This window comes from Struthio camelus, chromosome 1 (genome assembly GCF_040807025.1).
Source record: "Struthio camelus isolate bStrCam1 chromosome 1, bStrCam1.hap1, whole genome shotgun sequence".
In the NCBI taxonomy this organism is placed as follows: domain Eukaryota; kingdom Metazoa; phylum Chordata; class Aves; order Struthioniformes; family Struthionidae; genus Struthio; species Struthio camelus.
The window spans coordinates 18,080,143-18,102,945 of record NC_090942.1 but is presented as its reverse complement, the minus strand read 5'-3'; the positions used below and the strand labels follow the sequence as shown (position 1 = coordinate 18,102,945).

Below are 22,803 nucleotides of genomic sequence, written 5' to 3'. Positions count from 1 at the left end.
TCCCAGACAGAGAACAGCGGAAACCAGAACAGACTAGACACAGCTGCTGGTGCCAAACTCCCTGCAGCACAAAAAAAGAAAAAGAAAAAAAAAACACACCTCAATCTCCCCCCCGCCAAGCCCTCAACACCCCCCTCCCCGGATCACACACACACAAACACAGCAGTAAATGCAACTCAGTATTGTGCCTGCGTGGAAGTTTTTAAAATGACAGTTTGTGTTCTACTTGATCATAACTGGAGGTAGAAGGTAGACGGGGATAACCTTTTCAAACCTCTTCCAACGTCTATCATCCTATGACATTTTTGCTATGAATGTAGTGTTTGTGGAAGGGGCACGGCACAGAGTTTACAAAAAGACTCCAAAATTTTCCGCTATGATAAATCTAATGCAAAGTGAACATTAATAACATTCAACAAATTATCTGTGCTAAGATCAGAGATTCCCACAACAACGAATAGCAGTACCTGTGCAGATAGATTAGGAAAATTTTTCCTATCAAAATAATTTTATTAGCGTACTGCATCTTAAGAATATTTTAAAGGAATCTGAAAACGTCTAAAAAGCTTAAAGGATAGTTTCGACACAGGAACTGCTTCTTCTATTCCATAATATTAATCACGTCCAGTGGAAATACATATACATTTTTAAAAGATCAGATGTTTTTAAAAAACATTTAATAATAAAAGCCAAAGGAATTACACTTCATGGAAAACCACATATAGCTGTTCACAAAATATATAATGTTTTAACCCCACAAAAATGTTTATAGAACTAGTCATAGAAGAATTACACAACAGTAAGAGGCGCTCAATGAGACATACCTAATGGTCACTTTCTCTGCACGCCAGAAAAGCGTCACAATATGTTTTTATAGCGCTACTTGAAAGACAGGCACTCTAGCACTTACTGCTGTCACTTAACGATTTCCCAATTAAATTTCAACCTGCAGCAAAGCAAGCACCTCTGCTCGCTTTTATCATGAGTTTCCGTCACTTTTTTTTTTTTTTAAACATATTGTATAGGTACTTCTCATTAAGATAAATAAATAATCACACAAGACAGTAAAACCTCTCTCCAGGAAAAACACTCTTTATCTACTCAAAAATAACAGAGCATGGTTTCTTTACACTCTTTTCCTATATTAAAGTAAGAAAGGTAATGTATTTTAATATAAATCTAATTTAAACAAAGTAAGCTTTTTTTGTGCAGTTAACCGTGAAAGGCAGAACATGCATCTCAGTGCAGAAAGATGTCTTTAGTAACAATACATAAGTTACTAAACTTATGTATTGTTTAGTAACAATACATAAGTTACCATAAGTTTAAAAAAAATAAAAGTTTTATCAAAATTCATGTGCTATGAAAGCATTACATAATTACAGCTACTATGAAATAAAATAATTAAAACATAAAACAGAAAAAAAAAGTTCAGCAAAAATTTTGATGTTTTGCATTTTCTTTTTAGCCACTGTGCTTAAGTATTTAGTTTTCCACTGCTGCTTTATACTTTATTTTCTACAGCTTGAAGTAGAAATGTAAATTTCTAAGATCTCCCAACTTAACAGCAAGCCAAAAATCCCACGCTTACGAAAATAAATCAAATTTTTTTCTAATTACTTGTCTATGATAAAAATATAGTTTGTATTTAAACTACAAGCAAAGACTATTTAACTTAAAGTTTCAGCCTACAGACTTCCGACAACTGTATTTAAATTGGTCTGAATGTTTTGAAACATTATTAACAAAATAACAAAAAAGACATTTAAAAACAAAATTTAAAGTCCTGGTAAATCTCAATTTAAAAGCCCTCGTTTAGAACTTGAAACACTACTGATGTTTATCAAGAGTATTTGAATTTTACATTTCTGACAATTTAGACAGTCTATTAATCATTGCTTAGATAATTCTTTCCCCTTCAACTTTTTCCTGCGAGTTCCTTCGTAATAAACACACAAAGCCAAAGCTGCGATATTTGGATACCAAAAGCCATTAAAGTCATTTCCCAATCTGTCAGGAACGCATGCTTGAGAAGATTTAGATCTGAAAGTATAACCACTTCGGTGCTTCTTCACTATAGAAAGATAATCATTAATTATAACTATACAGAGACCATAGGGAGAGTGAAACGAGTGCACATGCCAGAACTAAAATATGCAGCTCCCTTTGGAATACATTTATCTCCCCACAGTTACATTAATTGCAGTTAGCTTTCTCCTTCTCCCCAATTCTTTCATTCTTACACCTGCAGAAGTCTTTCCAATTTCATTTTACTGTTTCCACCATTACTCAAGTTCTCATTTGTTCTCATGATACAAAATCTCCAATTTGCAGTTTCAATTAACGTACCTTTCAGTAAACTCTCATGGCTTCCTCAGAGTGCAACAGTCTACCAGTTTTTAACTTCTTTCAGGAATGAGACAATATAATTTACAAAAGATATTTCGATCCTCTTTACCTTTTACGGTAACTTTCATATTATCAGTTTCATTTCATGTTTAAAAATATAGGAGTGTATTTTGAGCACCATGAATTACAACACATCTTCTCTAGACAAATCCACTTCTGAATTCAGAAACACAAATATTGATTGATGTAAAATCAATTTTTAAAATAGATCATTAAAATGCACATCAGTGATCATATTTATCCACCTTTTCACCTAGTAAGTAGATTTCACTAAAATAAAACTTTTCTTAGCAGAAAAATGTTATATACGCAGGAAATACAAATCCTTTTCTCTCAAGTACTCTTTAGTGCATCTTATTGAAAAATATGGAAGAGATACTAGTAAATAGCTGAATAATATAAGCAGACTGTGCTTTAACAGACAAAATTTGAGTTAGCTGAAAATCCCAATACTTAAGTCAAAAAAGGAAGCGTTCTGGTTCAATTCCTGTGATAACTAATGGCAGAGATTTCAGTTTCCTTTGATTTTTTCCTGAAAAAGTAAAATAATATTTGATATAAAATAGGATACAAATAGATACATAATTGTAGGCCAGAAGAAAATCCATATTAACCTTCTAAACTACATGAGACACTCGAACCAGAACATAGAAACAAGAATGTGGATCCTCATCTGAAGAAGAGTAAATATTGCTAAAAAAATATGCCAGTGAGTCAATTGTTGGTATGACCTAAAAAGTTTTCTTGAAGAGAATGGAAATCCCTGGCAGTGGTGAAATGATGTGAAATAAGCTTTTAGGAAGAACAAAGACAGCAGAGACAGCTGTAGTCTACAAACACATTCTCTTACCAGTTGGCAGCAATAGAACTGAGAGGTATAATTATGCTACTTTAGCATTAGTTTATCTCATGATAGAAAATTAAGATAATGAAACCTAAAGGTTTTACTTCCTCTAGTAAAATACAGGAGGTAGCATGATGAATAACTCAAACTGGACAAATCGCTCAGTAAATTGAAACTATATACTCAGAAAAAAGGAAAGGCAGGGTTTGTAGGAAGAACGAATAGTTTGTTAGAACAATTGATTAACTGGGAGAAGAGCACTAATAATTTTACAGATAAAAGCAGCTTTCATGGCCTATAAATAGATATTACCATTCCATGGTTTTATATAACCATGTCACTCTTTTAATGAATCTCAATAATGTAAACATTATAATACATGGAAATAACCTCAGTAACCTCAGGATATCAAAAGACAGTGAACTGGTAAAACCTAAACTTTTAAACAAACATTTTGTCCGATACAATAAAAGCTAAATTATTCCTAGGCAGGCCTATCATTTTGTTAATTTCATTATTGTCATAATTTTCTTCTTATTGTCAGATAACGTGACTAATTCCTGTGTTGACCTGGAGAAGATTACGATTCTTTTTTTTTTTCTTTTTTTTTTTTTTAAACGGAGTCAGAATGCCCTTCTCTTGAAGCGTCTAATACAGCTGACAAATAAGATGATGATGTAAACTTAATAATTTCAGAAAGAAAAGATGGGCATTGGCTAATGATCCAGCTCACGGTGGCTGGCAGCAGAAGCTCTCCAACAAGATGCAATAAACATGGGAGGTATACATTGATCCTTTCCCTTGGTGAAGGATCGCAGAAGTTGAAAAAATGCGTGACTTATACACATCAATAGTGACCAATGACAGCTAACATCCATGAACTTCTCCAACCTGTCTTTTTAACCCCTTCATATTTCTGGCAATTGAACCATTATTACCAGGAAAGCCTAGTCATTTTATTCTTTCTTAATTCAATCGAGTGCCTCCTACATCCATTGTTCTGGTATATGCTGAAGACTCAATCCTCTTCCTCCCACCTCCCCTGCACTTCATAACTGTTCATAACTCTATCATATACTCCATTCTGCCATCCCTTCTCCAGGCTAATGGATGATCCAGAACTAATATATGTCAGATTCAACACAGAAATGCAACACTGAATTACAAAGTGACATTTAGTAATAGTAATATTTACAGTTTTGCTTTCTGTTGCTCACCTAATGAGTCATGAAGATGACATGAAGCAGGGATTGTATGACTGAAAGTTTGTTTTTGCAATTAAATGTTCCAACTTTCATGCCTTTGGTACTATAGTTAATTTAAATAATAATTTAGATGTCTTAAAATGTAGGTTAACAACTTCATAATTTAATTTTGATAGAGACCTTGGGTTAGTCTCATTTCACTTTGGTAATTTCTAATTAATTTGGGGAAGTGTTCTACAAACCTCTCATAGTAAAGCTTCAATTTGAAAGAATTCCTCTGATTTTGTCCACAAAACAGGGTCGGTAAATTTTTTTCACAGGAAACACCTAAACAAAAAATCCAAACTCCCCTGGTGTGGAATGGCACTTCATACGCTACTTTTACACCTCTGTTAGGCTTCCTGGCTCTGACACGGTTGAGTCTCAAGTTTTTATTAGTAGCTTCTGAATCTCTACCTGGTTATTCCTCTAATATGTAAAATCATCGAGAAAAACATGTAGCTTCCTGGGTTTATAAGTTCCCATCCATTTTTCTCATTTGGATGCTGTTTCTGCTTTACAAAAGAAGCCTTCACACTACAACTTTACTACTAATAACAAATCAAGGCTGGGCCAAGCATTTGCAACATACTGAAGATCAGAATTCTGAACATATTCTTTATTCAGGGATATGAAAAAAAAAAAAAGAAAACAAAGATTTAAAAAAAAAAAAACTGAAACCCCACTCATACATGCCTTTGCTCACAATAATGAGTAGAACAGATAACAGGAAGCTGTAAGTATAAGGAAGTATATTTGAGTTACATTTGCCCTAACAGCCATAGGAAATTTTCTTACTAGCACAACGTACTACGTTAGGAAGAGTAAGGAGGTGAAGGTTATCTTGTGTGTTCAGACAAAAATATGTAGATAAATATTGAAACGGCAATTACTACTTTTTCCAGTTGCTATCTTATGTCAACAAATACTAAAAGATCACAAATTTTCATTTAATGCTCTATTTAACAAGAAAGCCAGTCACATAATTTTTATCTTAAAGATACTACTGTATGAATTGAAATACTGATACGTGGAAGTAACTTCTACTAGTCAACAGAAAATGGAAGTTGTATAAATCCTCAGTTTGACACTTACTTAAATCTTTCAAGTAATATATGTTGTCTTCTTCAATAGCTGCTCTTACAGCTTGTCTTGCTTATCATGTTTTCTTTCTCCCATTAAAGATTTTTTAAAGCTTTTCACCAGTACATAGATCAGAATACACTGACTGTTGCTTAATCCACTTTCAATAAAAATATTGCAGCACGGTAGTTAGAAATACCACTACTTTGAAATACTCAGTTAAGTACATTAAAATGACAGCTTTGGGACTCAGAGCACATCTACTTAAGTAAGTAGATACCACTGAAAAAAGCAAAACATTTTCTACTCTGACAAGTATGAATGATAGATATTTTAATTACATAAAAGCCCTTTCCTTTTATTTAAAGTCCTATAAAAATAATGCATATATTTGTAAAATAAATAAGAACGCTTCCTTAAAAAAAAAAAACAAAAAACACCCCCCCCCCCTCCCCACACACACACACATTTTCCCATCCCTTCTCCCAAACAGTGGAAAAGTTAGCCTGTAATATAATGATTTTCCTGTGAAGCAATACTCATAACAAATCATTTACTTTTTCTAAGCTGAAATGCCTCAGTAACCTCTAATGTACCCTTAGTACAAATCTGCCATAACACTCTCAGTTTTGTCTAACTTCTCTGTTCTGTTCCTCATATTACCATATTTAATTTAACTCAGAACAACTACTCTTAGGAGTAGCTTTTAAAAAGAGGGTGAAAAGCTTTTTACACTTTCTTATTGCTTATAAAACAAATGGCTCAAACTATATCCAGATAAAGAAATAAATGAGATTACACTGAAGAATTGTTTTTAGACAAATATATAATCTCAATTTATTTTATGAAACTTATGGGGAATCTAGGTTTATTACTGCATAAAATATATAAGGCGATATACTATTACTCCACTACAGCGAACTGTTACTTACTAGCAGGCTTGTCCATTATTAACAACTGCCAATTCTTAACAACTTTTCATGGTAACTATACTCCAAGAACTGCCAGCAGCACTAACTGGGTTTATAGTATTAGCTAAAAAAAAGCTACTAATTAAATACGTTAAGTTAAATAGCCTCATTTGGACAGAAGGAGATTAAAAGGGAGCTTATGCAGGCAAATTCGATTCCTATTTGAAAGAGGGTGACACCAGTGACTTGCAGTAGGTTAAGCAACTAGAGAAAAATCAGTGGGGAAATAAACTGTCACAAGCAAGCCACAGACAAAAAGCATACCTGTGTAAAGCACAACTATACTCACACTAGGGCTTTTTACTTTTTAACTAAATTAAAAAATAGTGTCCCCTTAATGGGAATGGTTATACAACTCTAAGCCAGAACCAAGTATTCAACTACATGATCCAATTGCAACTAAAAGAAATTACTATTCTAACAAGACATGCTGAAAGCTACAACAACAAAGTTTTCCATAATAATTTAAAAATATCCAAATACAACAATCAAAAGATTAAAAAAATTAAAACACTTACAGTTAATTAGTCCACCCCTTCATCAGTTCTCTCCCTTCCACAAGTCCTGTAAGTGAAATTATTTGTCATCTTTCACGCTCCTCTCATTCCCTAACCCTTTTCAAGGTAAGCATGAGCTGAGTCCTCTCAGCCCTACTCAAATTACCCTTACACCTTCTCTTTGCAAAGTTTACAATAGATACTACTTTATTACCTGACCCTCAACACAACAGTATATTATGGCAAGCATTGCCAGCTGACAAATAGGTCACAGCTAGTTACTTTCAGAAGGATTCTCCTACTGGGCTGCAGTGAATAAAAGCATGTAAAAGAGTAAGATTCTTTGCCTAATTAAGCCTGAAAAACTGCATTATATACTAATAATAACTACTCAGAAGTTTTGTGTAAGGTTCATTTTTCTTACGTGAGACATACATAAAAATAAATGAAGAGCTTTAAAATATAATCCAGGCAATTACTTCAATACACTTGTTAAGGTCCTTACAACCACTAAAATCTAGGTCTACATTTTTTTCCTCCTTTGAGGCAATTTAGCTTACCTGGAAGAAGCACGTTTTTACTTTACAACACCTCAAAATATTTGAACAGATGAATGAAAAAAAAGTTGCAAATCAAAGAAAGGCATGCATGTACCTGACAGAAGCTATTTCAAATTTCAGTGCTGAAGGGGGAATTAATTTTATTTTCTTATATTTAAAGCATTTACTGAATAACGTGAGAAATCCAGGGTAAAATTCATTGTATGCATAGCACTAATCACTCCATGACTTTTCATGTGACAGGAGAATGACTTAAAACATTTATGAGTGTAATTCTTCATGTAACTTTACAATTGCTAAAAAATTGGGAATTCCCAAGAATCAAGGAATTTCATCTAATCAATAGACCTTCATGAACCTAGGTCAAAAACAGCCTCAGATAATCCCAAATACTCCTCTTGGTTGCACTAGCAGTAATGAAAAACCAGTCCTCCAGGACAGAACTTCACAGAAATTTGCCATACTCACTTTTGTGTTCCTGTATGAACAAGATTTTAGTGGCTGCTGCCACCCCATACCCAAATCTCAGCTCCCTCATAACATATCCATAGTGAAAATATAATCTATAGCGAAAAGGGAAGAAGCACACAAACTGAAGTTCAGCAGTTTAGCACAGCAGATGGCAATGGCAGCCAGGCTTTCTAGTTAAGGTACACGTGAAGGAAAATCACGATGGGTCTACACTATAAAGTTCTGTGAATCTGGCTGTTGGTTAGGAACATAAAAAAATCTATACGCTATGTAAGAAACACCAGCAAATTCATAATATGAACTGCGATGATACTGACAGAACATACTTAACAATGTCTCTTCTTGCATTACACAGAAAAAGCTTAGAAAAATAACAGTTTCTCAGAATACACTGCTTCTTCACAAGGACCAATTCCAACATGACTATAATCAGCAGAGTCTGGAAACTGCAGTGACTTTAAAATGGGGCAGTTAGTCATTTCTACACAAAATAAAGTTTGGTCCCAACTGAGGACTTTGATTGGTGGTATATAACAGAAGATGTCTCAGGAAGTTCCTCAATAAAACAGTAACAAGCCAGAGCACAAGAAATAAACAAGATGAAATAGCAAACGATGATTTAGCTCCACAAAAATCTATTTACTAACGAGCTACGAAACACCCTCTTAGGACACTATTTCAGCACCTATCATTTCCAGCTGCTTCCCCCTGCAGTCAAAAATCAGTCTACACAGTCTATGTACGGACTTCTATGCTAAGTGCTCTGCATTGTGGGCAGGCACAACACAGGTCACTGCTTACTTGTGGACCTTCCTTGCTTCTTCCATGCTGCAAAGCAAGAAGGTGGCATCATTTGGATCCAAAATCAAATTTAAGTCCCGTTTATTTTATATATGCCATTGCACAGGCTTTTTTTTCCAGCTACTTTGCACTACTTTCAAATATTTTAACTGGTCAGTATGTTAGGGCATCAACAGGATAAAAGCAGAGGAACACATACCTAAAAATTGAAAAAAGAATGGTGGCATCTCACAGCAAGCTCAATGCTGAACGTTTTCTATCTATTGCTACACATATGTACGTATGCATATTTTGTGTTGCATAATGTTTAAAACAAGGAAGAGAGCTTCACAGAGAACTGGCAGATAAGTTAGAAGTTTCAGAATATTAAAATATCAATTACGCTTCATATTTCTTGGTACTTTTAAATAATTTTAAGTTTCATAAATCATTTAAAATGTGGAAATAAAAACATTTTAATATAGTCTGTTGTACATGTGTGTGCGTATATATATATAGACACACACATTTCAACAGAAAAGCGTTAAATAGTGGGAGCCTGTTCCACAGTGTAATTCTAAAATATTGTCTTTCAGAAAAAAGTTCAAGATCATATAAAATTGCAAATAAATTCTTTCCAATTTTCAGATACACGAAACCCCTCAAGCTCCTGAGGGCTCCGTCTTGTGAGTTTTTTTCAATATTTCTTTCCTGCTAAACCTGAAGAGAGCAAGGATGATTCTGTCAGTCTCCAACCACAGGGCGCTCCTATGGTATGTGTGGCGGGTGGAAGTATCCAGTTATAGTTCTTTGATAAACTTCCATGCTATCAAAGCAATTTTTCATTGTCTCAATTTTGGTATGTTACGCTCTCTCTCTTCTAAATACAGTAACTATGAACATGTTAATTTTTTTCAGTTTTACCTCCTCCAAACCCCAATGCCTGAGCCCTGCTTCTAATCCTTCATGACTAGACAATTGGTGGACTCTAATAAAGGTCTAGGTGTTTAGACAGGAGGATTATAATCATCTCAGGTTACTTTATATAGTGCAACAAAGGTTACAGCTTTGTCTTGTAAAGAAAATAACGGAAGTTAAACACAATTTTACTTTCTAACCCTACAATTATAGACAAAATTTTCTAAGGGTTGGAGCAATTGCCCTAGTGTCCTTTACCTCTGTGCTTACTGTGCCACATTCAGAAACCCAGTTTTATGTACATTCTAGACAAATTTATGTACAGCTTTAAAAGTACAGCTTTTTTCCCTTAAAAAAAATTAGATAAAATGACACCTTTTCATTTTCTACAAATAAAGGCTGAGGAATTACCTCAGATACAGCCATGATACAATACTCTGAAACATTACTCCAATTATATTATGAACACTGTAATTTAAGGTACAGCATTCAAACTATTGTAAAAGATAAAATTGTTTTTAATTTATTTATTTTCTTCAGATATGCTGAGAATGAAGGAAGGAAAGAAAGAAGGAAATAACCAATACGAAATCTCATTTTAAAAACAGGATGACTTCCTGTAATAAATGAGAAGGAAGTGAAAAAAGGTGAGGTACCTATAGGTACCTATAGGTGAGGTACCTTGATGGTTTTTCAAGGGCTGAAGAAACTTTATGTAACATTGTTTTGGAACTAAATCCATTAGGATTTGATCTTGGAACTCAGAGTCCATCCATCATGGTAGTAGTGATTAAAAAAAAGAAAGAAAACGTCATTACCACCACTAAGTAACAGATGTATATAATACCTCTTACAAAAGCATTAAAGGTGACAAGAAAAATACTTGAAAGAGGGGCCTTATCCTTGTAAAGATTTCAGGTCATGTGTTCTTGTAAGCATCCTTAAATTGTCTCAAGCTCCTCTGTTTCAAGAACATTGTAGACAAGATCTTCATAACCATTCCCGTCTGCAGCAGCCTCATTTTTCTTCATTCACAATAAAGTGGTAGAGCTACACTACTGTCCATTTTCTGCCCTTGATTCCCTACTATCTAGATTTCCTTTCGATTCAGCACTGCTAGGGGTCTCAAAATGATCTCACACAGTCAACCCTTTAGCAATGTTACGTGTTAAGACTCATAGTCTTATTATAACAGTGTTTCTCTTCAGTTGTTTTTCCTCTCTAGATGATGAGTAAATCCAGGTCCACCGTGTGGTTCACACACACACACGGACCAGTGAATTACTGAAATCCAATGTAGTACAACATATATAGTTAGATGTAGTACAACATTGCTCCTTGGGATTTCTGGCTCATGGAGTCAGCTATGCAACACAATTTAATATTCAGAAATGATGCAGCTCAACAGGAACTCAGAGTGACTGGAAGGTGTATAAAGTAAAGAGAAAGCCATTGGTGGCAGCTGGAAATAGAACTTGGCAACCTAGAGCAAAATTTTCTTGTCCACATTAACTCAATGAGCAGCAAGCAGTCACAAGCATATCTTATCTCATTCGCCAAAAATACCTCTGGAATTACATCCACACAGATAGGATTCATTTCAACATAAATTAATATAATATAAAGAGCTTTCAGGAAAATCGTCCTCACCGTAATTAACATTTGCTCTAAAAACACCTTATAATTCTGGTACTTCATGTACCTAGGCTAGGAGTGAGGATGAAAAAGTCTTCCCATATCACTAATGTTTGAAATTCCAAAGAAGTTGCTATATTATGCCAAAATAACCCTACAAACTTTTAATAGTTTTATGAAAAAAAAAATTAGAGATTGATATACCCACAAACTTCAGATTAAAAAGCTACAGTTTAAGTTCTTCCTTTTCCTAATTTAGACAAGGAATCTTAATTTACTGTATTCCAACAGGGGCCAGTAGGACTGTCCCCTTCTGAAATGGTCTTTAATCTCAGTTGTGCCTCTCAGGTTGGTTTTGACAACAAATTCCATCTTTCTGAAAATGTCCCAGTATTCTTGCTTTTATTGTAGAGTGCAGAACTAATGAGATATTAACAAATTACATTTTCATCCTACTTACATAGCTGGGAAGGTTGAAAGAGTGCTCTTAACTCTCAAAACATTCAATTCCTAAATTCAGTCACTCAAACTATCCAAAATGTATAAACTTGCAGGCTAAAATTATGTACCTTGATCCAAACTGAACCATAAGAACATCTACAACTTTGGTCTTTATAAAAAGATCCACGAACCTGATTTCTGACATTCAGATTTAAATGAATAAAACAGAAAACAACAAAAAAAAAAGTTACTAGACAAGAAAGTTATCCCTTCCAAATATGTCATCTGTACCTTTAAAAATTTTCCTACGATAATTTTCCAGTTGTGCTATGGTTGTCTTTAGAAGAGCAGAAAGTCTTCCACAAGTGTCACACAATTATTAGGTCAGATCAAGGATTATGGACTGTCCAACAGTTGCCATAAAGCCTTTCTTCCCACTAGCATATTTGATAAAGACGCAATTATGTGTAAACATTATCAGGATATATCATAAGATGATCTAATCATCACAGATTTGTTATTTATGAACTTATAAAGTCTTAAATAATCCTTCAGAACCTCTCTTTTCTTTACAGGGTGTTACTGGGGTAAACAAATACATCACATAGCTTAAATATTTTTGCTAGGAAACTTACGTAATACTGCACTATTTAAGCACAACTCTTACTCTCAGTTTTGAGGACTTCTACAATCTCATTACAAACCTCAGGGTGTTTGATGTGCTGCATGAATTTTCTATGTTATTATTTGAAATTTAAGTAAAATATATGCTGTCATTCTTGGCAACTTGAATGCATCAGTCAATGTAACTTGAACATACTAGAAAAACTCAAATCAAAAAGGGAAAGACACATCTTTGAATGTTTTTATGCATCACTGTGGGAAATAACTCATGCATTAGCATTTATGCAGAATTACTACTACATTCAACAAAATATTTCCAGTTCAGTATTATTTTCATTATATACGCTTTATCTTTTAAATGAGCTTTTAGAATATGGTTTCCTGAGATTTATATATTTTCACTGGCAAATATGACTGTTAGCTTTTAAGTTTGTCCTTCTTCACTGGTCACTGGCAGAAATAGCTAAGTTCTCTGATATGAAAATACTGACAAGCTGACAAATACATTAGCAATCACCACAGTTTCCAAATGTAAGTTGGTGGTAAAGACAAACTTATTTACCATATTAATTAAATGGTCTATTTAACATGGAATATCAATTCTCTAATCACATCTCATTTGAGCTTCTTATTTCAATTAACAACCCTAAAGTCTACTAGAGATCCTACTGTTCTAGGATCATTAAGAACATTTTCATTATCTGTCAAATGAGGGAGTAAAAGGCAGAAACTGCAAGTACTCTCAGGAGTAGGCCTCTACCCTACTTAGGGGATGATTAGAGAGTAAGCAGCAGTAGTTCTCATTAGTTGCTTAGCAATAAAATGTCCTTCTATGAAACAAGAAATGAACAAAGCAACAGAGGTGTTGCCATGCAAATGAGTAAATGGATAGCCTTTCATCCAGCCAAGGATCATCTGTCCTCCCGTACATCTAATTAATCTAGATTCAGACACCAGTGGGTATGTCACATATAGGAGGAGGGAAATTAAGAATCCACTATATATAGCCTCACTGAAGTAGCAAAGACAACCTATTGCTCAAGTTTACATACGCATTGTTATTTCTCATTATGTATCTATATAACCAACAGAAACATATGGAAAATGGTTTTAATTCAAGTCAGATTAACATTGCCATTTTTACTGTTTAACCTTACCTTTTATATCCACATTGTTACAATTAAATTGTTAATGACTTTTCAGTATGTATAGAAAGCACAAGAAAACAGTACGGGAATTTAATAAGAACTATTTTGTCTCACAGTACTGGTTTACACCCATGGTGAATAACTGGTTGAGAATTAGAACTAGCTTTTTTAGCATCTGGCCTTAAGGAACGTAATATGCATTTACAGCAAATTAAAACAAAGTTATACTAAAGTATTTTGACATACTACACTTGCAGAATTCAATCCTCAGATTAGCCACATTCTTAAGGTCCATTAAGACTTAGATAACTAATCTATAAATTTAAAATATGAATGATATTCTTGTATGAGATGAGTATTTAATCAATATCCAAGTTTCCCAAATAAAGGATTACAAAAACAGATAAGCACAAACAAGGTCACAAACTCAACAGAAATACAGCTGTTTCATATTAGTAATGTGAGCCCCAAAAAAGCAGAGTTCTTAACTAGAGAATTTTAGTTACTGTTGCCTTCATGTTCAAGCCCTGATTTCAGGTTGCAATTACTTTGGCCACAGATCCAGTTTAATAGGTTCTCTCTTCCTTAATTTCCCCATCACTTATTTAAAATGTTTCCTTGTTTTGGGGGTGGTGGTTTTGGGTTTGGGGTCCTCCCCCCCATTCACCAGGTCATTTTATATGTACAGTTTTATCTTATTACACAAATAGAAGAATTGAGGGAGAGAGAGGAAGAGAGACTGAAACCCTCATATGAAGAAGAAAACATCAGGAGAGGCAGAGGGAGCACTTAAACTTGATATGCAGTGAAGATATCATAAAATGGAAGCAAAGGCTAGATTGTCTTTCTTTCCCCAGCTCTCACATCTGACAAAAATACAATTCTGTTTGCAGGTTCTACAGAGTTTTTTTTTGAACAAAGACCTGAAAGATTCCCAAACTCCATGGACTATTTTCACAGAATCTGATCACCTGTCAGTACACATTTGAAAGCTACTTAAGAGAACTATACAGATTTATAATTTAAAAAAATCTATAATAAAAATCATATATTGAATTATGCTTTGATTAGCTCATCCAAATTGTTATTCACATTAAAATGAAGGTGTTGTTCCAAAGCCATTACCAATTCATAATTCAGTATTAAACTTACCTATATACTCACAAACGAAGACTACAAAAAAAGGAGTAACAAGATCATTTATGCCCTGAACATATCCGCTGGCTGGATGACGTATAGCCCAGATAAATAAAATTCGTTCAAAGATCTGAAAAAGAGTTAAAGAAACTATCAGGCATTTTTATCAAGCAACGAGCACATTTTACATAAGGCATTTGAAAAGCATTACAAGGATAAATTTAATATCATACACATTGCTAGTATAAAAAAATGCATACAGAAGCCTAAATGAACACTGGTATCCATAATTAACTGCCAATGTTAATCAAGTTTCTCAGCTATTTAAAAGAAAGCATTTTCAGGGTATTAGCATACGTTAAAACCAACTGTGTCTATAATTCAATTACACTAGCTACAACAAAGTAGCACGTTATCCACTGGAGGTTTTCCAATATGATAAAATTCCTCTTTCCTCAAGAGAGAGGAAGATTAAATGATCTTTCCATGACCCTATACCTCTTTCAAAGAAATATTTTATCAACATAGTATGTATTTCTTCCTAGATAACAGAGGAAAGGGCTTTATATAGCCTTGATTTTCATAGCATGCAAAAAAGAAGAAAAAAAAAAAAACCTTAATAGTTAAGTTTGCCTAATAGTGCAGTGTGAGGTCTTAGACTTCAGAAGCATGTATGGTTAATAAAATATCTGAAAACCAGGAAACGTAGAGATAAGGTAACCTCCTCCCATATCACGTAACCATATAAACCATTCTTCCCCGAACCCTTTGAACAGTACCTTGCTTAGGATCTGCAAAAACTCCTGAGACCACAACCTATTCAATCTGAGTATGGGAAGCACGGCATGAGAAAAATACAGGGCAGGGAAATCACAGAACTTATCACCAACACAATTTGAGCCTGTGATACATTATATTTATTCATAACTATTTATTTCTGAAAGTGCTTTATGCCTTTAGAAGGCTACAACTGAAAGTGAAAGGTGTTACGTGGCTTGCCCTAGTCACTACTTACTCGATCAGGTATAACCTTTTGAAGGAAAAGAAAGCCTGCTCCTTCTCTGGCAGGTCTGCCCAGGAAGCTGCCAGAGTGCAGGGGCAGGCAAGCAGAACAGAGAAAGGAGAGCTCACCAGACTAAAGGACTATGAGGCTCTTAAGGGCAGGCCTCAGAAGTAATAAACAGAGAGAGCCTTTGCAAAGGCCTCAAGGAGATGCATAGAACTTGCTTGCAACCCTAAAAGTCAGTGAAGGCTCAGGCTTCAATCAAGGCTGGAAGAGACCATCCCTAAAAAGATATGATAGGGAGAAGACGTTTAGTTTAATTTATGAAGCCTGGTTTACTTCTATTCGATTTCAAGTTTTCATTAGTTTAAGAAGTTACTGACTCTAATTTAAATAAAAACTTATTCTTTAGTTTAAAAGCCCTTTTATAGTCTTCTTCAGGTAAGAAACGTTCTGGGCAGATATGACTCAAATCTGGGCGCCTGAGTGTCCCATCACAGGCTTGCATGTGAGCTAGCTGCAAGCTGGAACACATCTGCACTTTTCACCTCTAAGACAAATCCCAAATACCAATATCTATTCTCCAGCAGAGTTTCCTTGGAGGATCTTTTTTCCTTAATCTTCAAGTTTAATATTTCCCTGTCTTGCACAAGAGCAGACTGCTGAAAATGCACGGAGCAACAGAGAAAGGGAACGACAACAGAGATGCAAAGCTTTGGTAGGCATTGAAATACAGGCCTTCACGCAGCTCGTCTCTGGTTCAGTACAGCTACATTTGAAATAACTGTTTTTAAACAGTCTCATCTACATTGAGAATTGTGTTGGGCACCATACAGCTGAAGAAACAAAGTGGCAGGTGACATTAAGATTCAGTTAACTAGGTTTTGCCCAGGGTAATTTCACTTTTGAGGCAAGGATTAGGCAGCACAGGAGATGCTAATTTAGTACATTCTCCAAAGAAGTCTCCTGCTCCCATGAGCCAGCGTTTCTTATTTCTTCAGCTATAAATTCTATTTGATATTAGAACTGTCATCTAGTATACCTTTTTTCATGGAGTACACTAAACAGAAAAAACACCAAGCTCTACCGATCAAGGCCAGTGGGACCTCATTGTCTAGCAACTACCATAATAAAGACCCTAAGTTCTGCCTTTCTTGTATAAGTTCACAGCTTGTTTTTTAACGTAATCATAACTTTAAAAAAAATGAGTTGTTTATGCCAAAACTTTTACCATTATTGCAAAACTGCAAATCTGTCTAGGTTAGTTAAGTATTCTTCTCGCTTCTGTCAGCTGCTACTCTTAGTTTGAGTAATACTAGTTTTTTCGGTATTACTAGTGTTGTCATTCTGTGTTTAGCTTCACACAAAGTACATGTGTTTAACACGCTGCAAGTGCAAATAAGTGTCTTTAAAACAAATGTCAGGTATACATGATTAAAAAAGCTACATAGCAATTGCTGAATGCAGCAAGAGTGTTAGGCACTACACTAAAAAACTTGTGTAATGGGTTTATGAAAAATGGGTAGTGCATGAAATAAAAATATGCATATATTGACAAATGAAAAGAATTGGTACAATGAATTACAGCTATCAAAATATCCTTTTAAAAATGATTTTTAAAAATAGTCCTCTTCATGAGGGCATCCTGTCTCAAGTCAAATTTGCACTGCCAACTTTTCCTTTCCTCAGAAACTGATGATATTCATAATTTGCACTAAAAAATGAAATGTCTAAAGATTTCAAAGCATTTTGAAAATCTAAGTGTGAAAACTAAGGTGTGGTTTTTTTGTTTTTTGGGGTTTTTTTTTGAGTGGCAAGGATCACTCAGTAATTAGCATACCAAATTTAATATATCCAAATGTATCTAACCAGAAATTCAACAAATTTGCACTGAAACAGCATTTTCAATTTCCTACCCATTTTCATAAAGTTTAATTTACTGATACATATCAAAAAAATAAACACTGAATACCTGAAAGGCAGACTGATTTAAGATTCTATACAGCACTCAACACTGTATTCAAATAGTACTCATTAAAAGGTCACTTTCCCAAAAGGTTTCTATCTTGATTTCTAAACTAGTAACAGAAACTAGAATCATTTTTCTGATATGAACCGCTGTATCTCATGAGATGTGATTATCAATGAATTATTCTGTTTAATTCAACCCTCATTCACGATAACAATAAGAACTATATCCATATACATAAAAGGAAGAATTAATGAGTTTAAATATGGATTTTGAATACTTGTAGGTTTTGCCATCTCAAGGGAACTCCAAAATCCCCAAAGCTTTCATAACGAAGGTTTCTGAGAATTTGCTTTTTGTTTCTCTTTTAGTACTAACAAAAAAAAAAAAAAAGAGGTGGGGATAATTTTAACCTATTTTTCAATCAGGTGTAGTTTCCTTGAAATCACTTCTCTCATCTAATCCAAACATATATGTTAAATACTACCCATTTGGACAGAACTCAATTAAAGACAAAATACAAACTGATAATAAATTACAGACTACCCCAAGCTGACCAATCACAGTTATTTAACCTACATTTACAGTTTTATAATAAGATATTTATAATAGATAACTTCAACAAACTTGACTGAACTAGATATGGGAAGACCGCCAACATCTCTCCCATTCTCTTCAGGGGCCAGCATTTATTCTTTTTTCAGGATCTACACAATTCCCACAACAAATAAATACTTAAAATTTACTTGAAAAGAAACATATAACAATGAGTTATTTCCACAGGGTCAAATTCAAAGCAACTCTTCCTGAACTGATTTTATTCCTGAAAATTAAATTCCAAAAACAGATAAGAAAATAGTGTGGAAAGCCTTTTGGGAGCAGAGAAAAACACCATCAAGAACAGGCACAGAAGTCCTGTAACATCTGAAATAGAAACATTTGGAAACTGAGGTCAAAAAAATATTGTTAGATTCAAAAACCTATTATGTTTTCTGATCTCTCAACTAGCATTTATTTCCAGTTCTGTCACCTACAATCTCTTCACTTCTTTCTACATGCTTTCTAGTAGCCACAGGCTACTACTACTCCAGTATCATCATTCTAAATTTCTAAAGTACTAAAAATTAGCAAGTACAAAACCTACCACATTGTCCACAATCTTGCACATGCCACCTTTTGAAACCTGGTCTGGACTCACTCTAAATTTCCTTTAGCTTCTTTAGCTCTTTCCATCTCTCTCTAGAAAAAGGAGAATGACCCTTGGTCACCTAGGACCAGCAACACGTTCCCTTTCCCTAGAAAGGCAAGGGCCCTGAGCACAACAGAGTCAGGCTTCTGTGGAGCCACTAGGAGCACGGCAATCCTGTGAGGATAAGGGATTAGGTCATGCTAGGGTAGGGGATCAAAAACCCACAGAGGGAGAGGAAGCAGCATGGGAGAAGTTGGATGTTATGATCCTTCTAGTATAAGATCTTCATAAGACGTTGTGAAGCAAGATCCTATCTTTGCTCTCCAGCAAGATCAGACACAGAGAAAGGGAGAGACAGATGCAGGTCCACACACACAGTACTCCAAACTTCTGGACAGGCAATTAGCTGAGTATGAATGTCATCATAACACATGAAGGTACTGAGATATTTTGAAGTGCAGGATACTTACGGATCAGTAAGAACGAAATCATATCCCTATCACTTCTAACTTACGTAATTCCTAGATTTTGCTTTATCCCATCAACTGCTGCTATATACCATTTTCACATTCTTCTGCACCTCAAGTCTACCCACTCCCAACTAACAGAGTGCTATTAAAATACACTTTCCTCTTTTTCCACAGAGTCACAGAATAGTTGAGGTTGGAAGGAAGGAACCTCTGGAGATCATCTGGTCCAGCCCCCTGCTGTAACATCTCATTTCTTCAAGCTTTCTTCCATTTTTCCTTCCCACTAATTAATCAAAGCAGGAAAAGAAAAGGAGTTGGAACAGGCAAGATAGATGGGATAGGAGATGGACAGGAGATTTGCTGGGTGGTTTTTTGTTTGTTTGCTTTTTAACACAGCAGAAACATTCTACTTGTACTATGCCTTGATCCCACCTGATGAGATGTATATCCATCTACTTACACCTCAGCTGCCTACCTACTGTGGGACCTGAGGATTCTATGCCCCAAAACATTCGTACTCCATTCTCCCCTTTTCCCATCTCTTTTCAGGAGTTGGGAGAAAGATCAGAACTTCTAGAAACGGCTAAATTACTTATTCTTCAAACACTGCCAAGCAGAAAGATAAGGCTATTATTTTGCTCAGTTTTATTAAGTATTCGAGCTCAGAAAACATAAGCACAATCAGCAAAGCAGGGATATCAGGCTGCATGCCATTTCCAATAAATGAAGTTAAAGGAGCTTAATACATGAAATTGAATCATCTTCCAGCTTTAGTAATTTTATGTTACTTGTGGAAAATTATCACAATTTTCTACAAAGCGTGGATTTCAAATATGTGATGTCATTTTAAGAGTGAAGCACACATACACTTCTTTTAAGACATACATAACCATTTAAATATTAAAAAAAGCATACCTCTGGACAAGTTTAACAAATTACTAGAAATAAATGCAACCTCAGTTTTATTTAAAAAAAAAAAAAAGGCAAAGGAGACCTCAATAACATACATTTAAATGAATATGCTACCTGAGCAATGCCAAAAGATAATAAAAGGAAAAAAGCTTTGAATAATTTCATGTGTTTAATGAGCACATAAAATCAACTGAAATTGCATTCCAGACTCAATCTTTACTGAATAATACTAGCTATTGAAGTTCTATTGACATATAGAATTCTACTTCATAGTAAGTTACCTGTATAGTTACTGACATATAGTATTTCCTGTTTATTTTAATTACTCTGAAGCAATAACAAGAAAAGCATTTTACTCTGGCAGGGTCTCCTAATGAAGTTGACTGTCAGCAGTTTCATTAAACCAGCCTATTTCCAGATACAACTCAGCTATAAGAATCCCCTCTCGACTGTGACTGCTAATAAAAATAGTGTCAGAATAACTTTTTTGCATTGAAATACTCTCAAAATTCACATGTAAATTCTTTACCCCTAAGTCAACCATTCAACCAAAAGGGGACTACAATCATGCTTTAAATCAAATTCCTTCCAACACCCTTTTAAAATATTATAGCATGCTGTCCCACCATACACACTGAGTATTTAGCAAAAACGGTCATCTCAGTGTTGGAAAAGCTGAGCCATATTTTCAGTAATTATCAGTATAAAATTAGAAATGTTAGCATAAATGTATTGTTAAATAACCCTGGTAAATAACTGTTGTGCTCCTTCCATCTACGGTCAAGATTTGCATCTAGGCACTTGCTACATTTTCCACAGACTTAATAAAAATATTAGTATCTCATAAGAGCAGTCAGCCATACAAAAACATCTTATCTTATGCATACTTAAATAGACAGAAAACAAAACTAGTCATAACTCTTACAGGTTTCCATTCCTATCTGAAATCAAGATACTAATGTTACCCAGTGGAGGATGGACTCAAGTCACAGAAGCAAAGTACATCTTACATCTCATTCTTCTAGTAGGTAACTAAGTAACACATTACTTCTCCAAAGACTTTCTTTAGAGGTTTTTTGTTTTGTTTTGGTTTGGTTTTTTTTTATAAACTTTTTACTTGAATTCTCAACCAATTAATTTGGTTAAAAGAAAGGCCATTCAGCATATACTGCAGAAAGAGATGTTTACCTGAAATTTATATTTCAGAGTTGTTTTAAACATTCTCAACTAATTTAGAAATAAATGTAGTGCTTAACAGTCATTCTTACAGAAATGCTTCTTATCATTATTCTTATCTCCCTCTTCATAAACTGAAGAATAAGTGGAAGCTAGTTCTTCATCTGTTTTCTCACATCGTCTAATTAACTACTGCAAGATAATCTGTCTCACTCTATAATGACAGTAACACAAACTACCCGGAAACACATTTGAAGGTCTAACTGGAAGCATTAAGAAGTAGAAGAAAATGAAGGAAAAAACATTTTGAAAGAAGACTACTCACACCATCTGTATCATTTATGACATATATGCTCTAAAAAGGAGAGAGGGGGAAAAAAAAACCACCTTCTGTCATCCAGTCACCAGCTGTATTTCAGGCTTTGAGAGTCTACACATACTGGAACACGAATTCAGTTTTCTGCAAAGCGTTAACAATGCAGAAGATCCCTTTGGCTCATAAATAAAGAAGGAAGCACACGTTACTTAGTTCAGCTTCCTCTTCAAGTAGTTCTTTGGTACTTGGTGACTGTCTTGTCCCTCAGCTATCCTTGTGCACCTATCATTAAGTTTATTTCACCTTTTGGGTGCATTTCATGCAAGCATTCACATATACTATTCCTCATTTAGCTGCCATTAGACTATAATTGAATTGTCAGGTTGTTGTAATTAGTACCCATACCACCATACCAAAACTACTGCCTGGTTTTTGCTATTACTACCTGAAAATGGATTAAAATGCCTTTCTGACTGACATCAGTCAGAACATCTTTTAAGTAAACACTAGTCCCATCTACCTCTCTGTTATCAGTCAAGGCTTGATTTTTCTTGTCCATCCCTACAGTCTCACTGCTATTCCAAACTTGCTTTCCTTATCAATCACATGAGATGTCACAACTATTTACTCTCTACCTTTTCAGCTCCTTCATTCCTTCAAAAATACAACTTTCCAGTTTTCTTCTTGATTGCACTCTACTTGTGTTCCTCTTCTGGCTTCTTGTTGCTTGCAAGTATGTACTTGCACTCTTATTGCTGTCTCAATTTGATGCACATGGTTATTTTTAATATACATATCTGTGTATTTCAAAATACCTCTGATAATCTAGAAATAATTTTTAAATGGATTTATTATGAAAATTTATTTTGAAGAAACTGCAAAAATGCCAGTACAGATGAAGTCACTTGGCAAAAGCTTTTTTAATAGCAACTATTACTGATAAAATCAATTATCTAAAGGAATTGTTTCATATATATTTTGTAATTCTTACATTTGTAATATAATG

The 22,803-nt window shown here is 34.6% G+C and overlaps 1 protein-coding gene across 5 annotated transcripts in view; it reads right to left on the bottom strand.

Annotated features, from left to right (window-relative positions):
* TBC1D22A (TBC1 domain family member 22A) overlaps positions 1 to 22,803 on the bottom strand; it is a 199,691-nt gene that overhangs the window by 131,489 nt on the left and 45,399 nt on the right. For all 5 annotated transcript variants that reach the window (XM_068931095.1, XM_068931071.1, XM_068931077.1 and 2 more), the window contains exon 8: positions 14,778 to 14,892. In XM_068931095.1, coding sequence (XP_068787196.1) covers positions 14,778 to 14,892 — 115 coding nt within the window. The remainder of the gene's footprint in view (positions 1 to 14,777; positions 14,893 to 22,803) is intronic.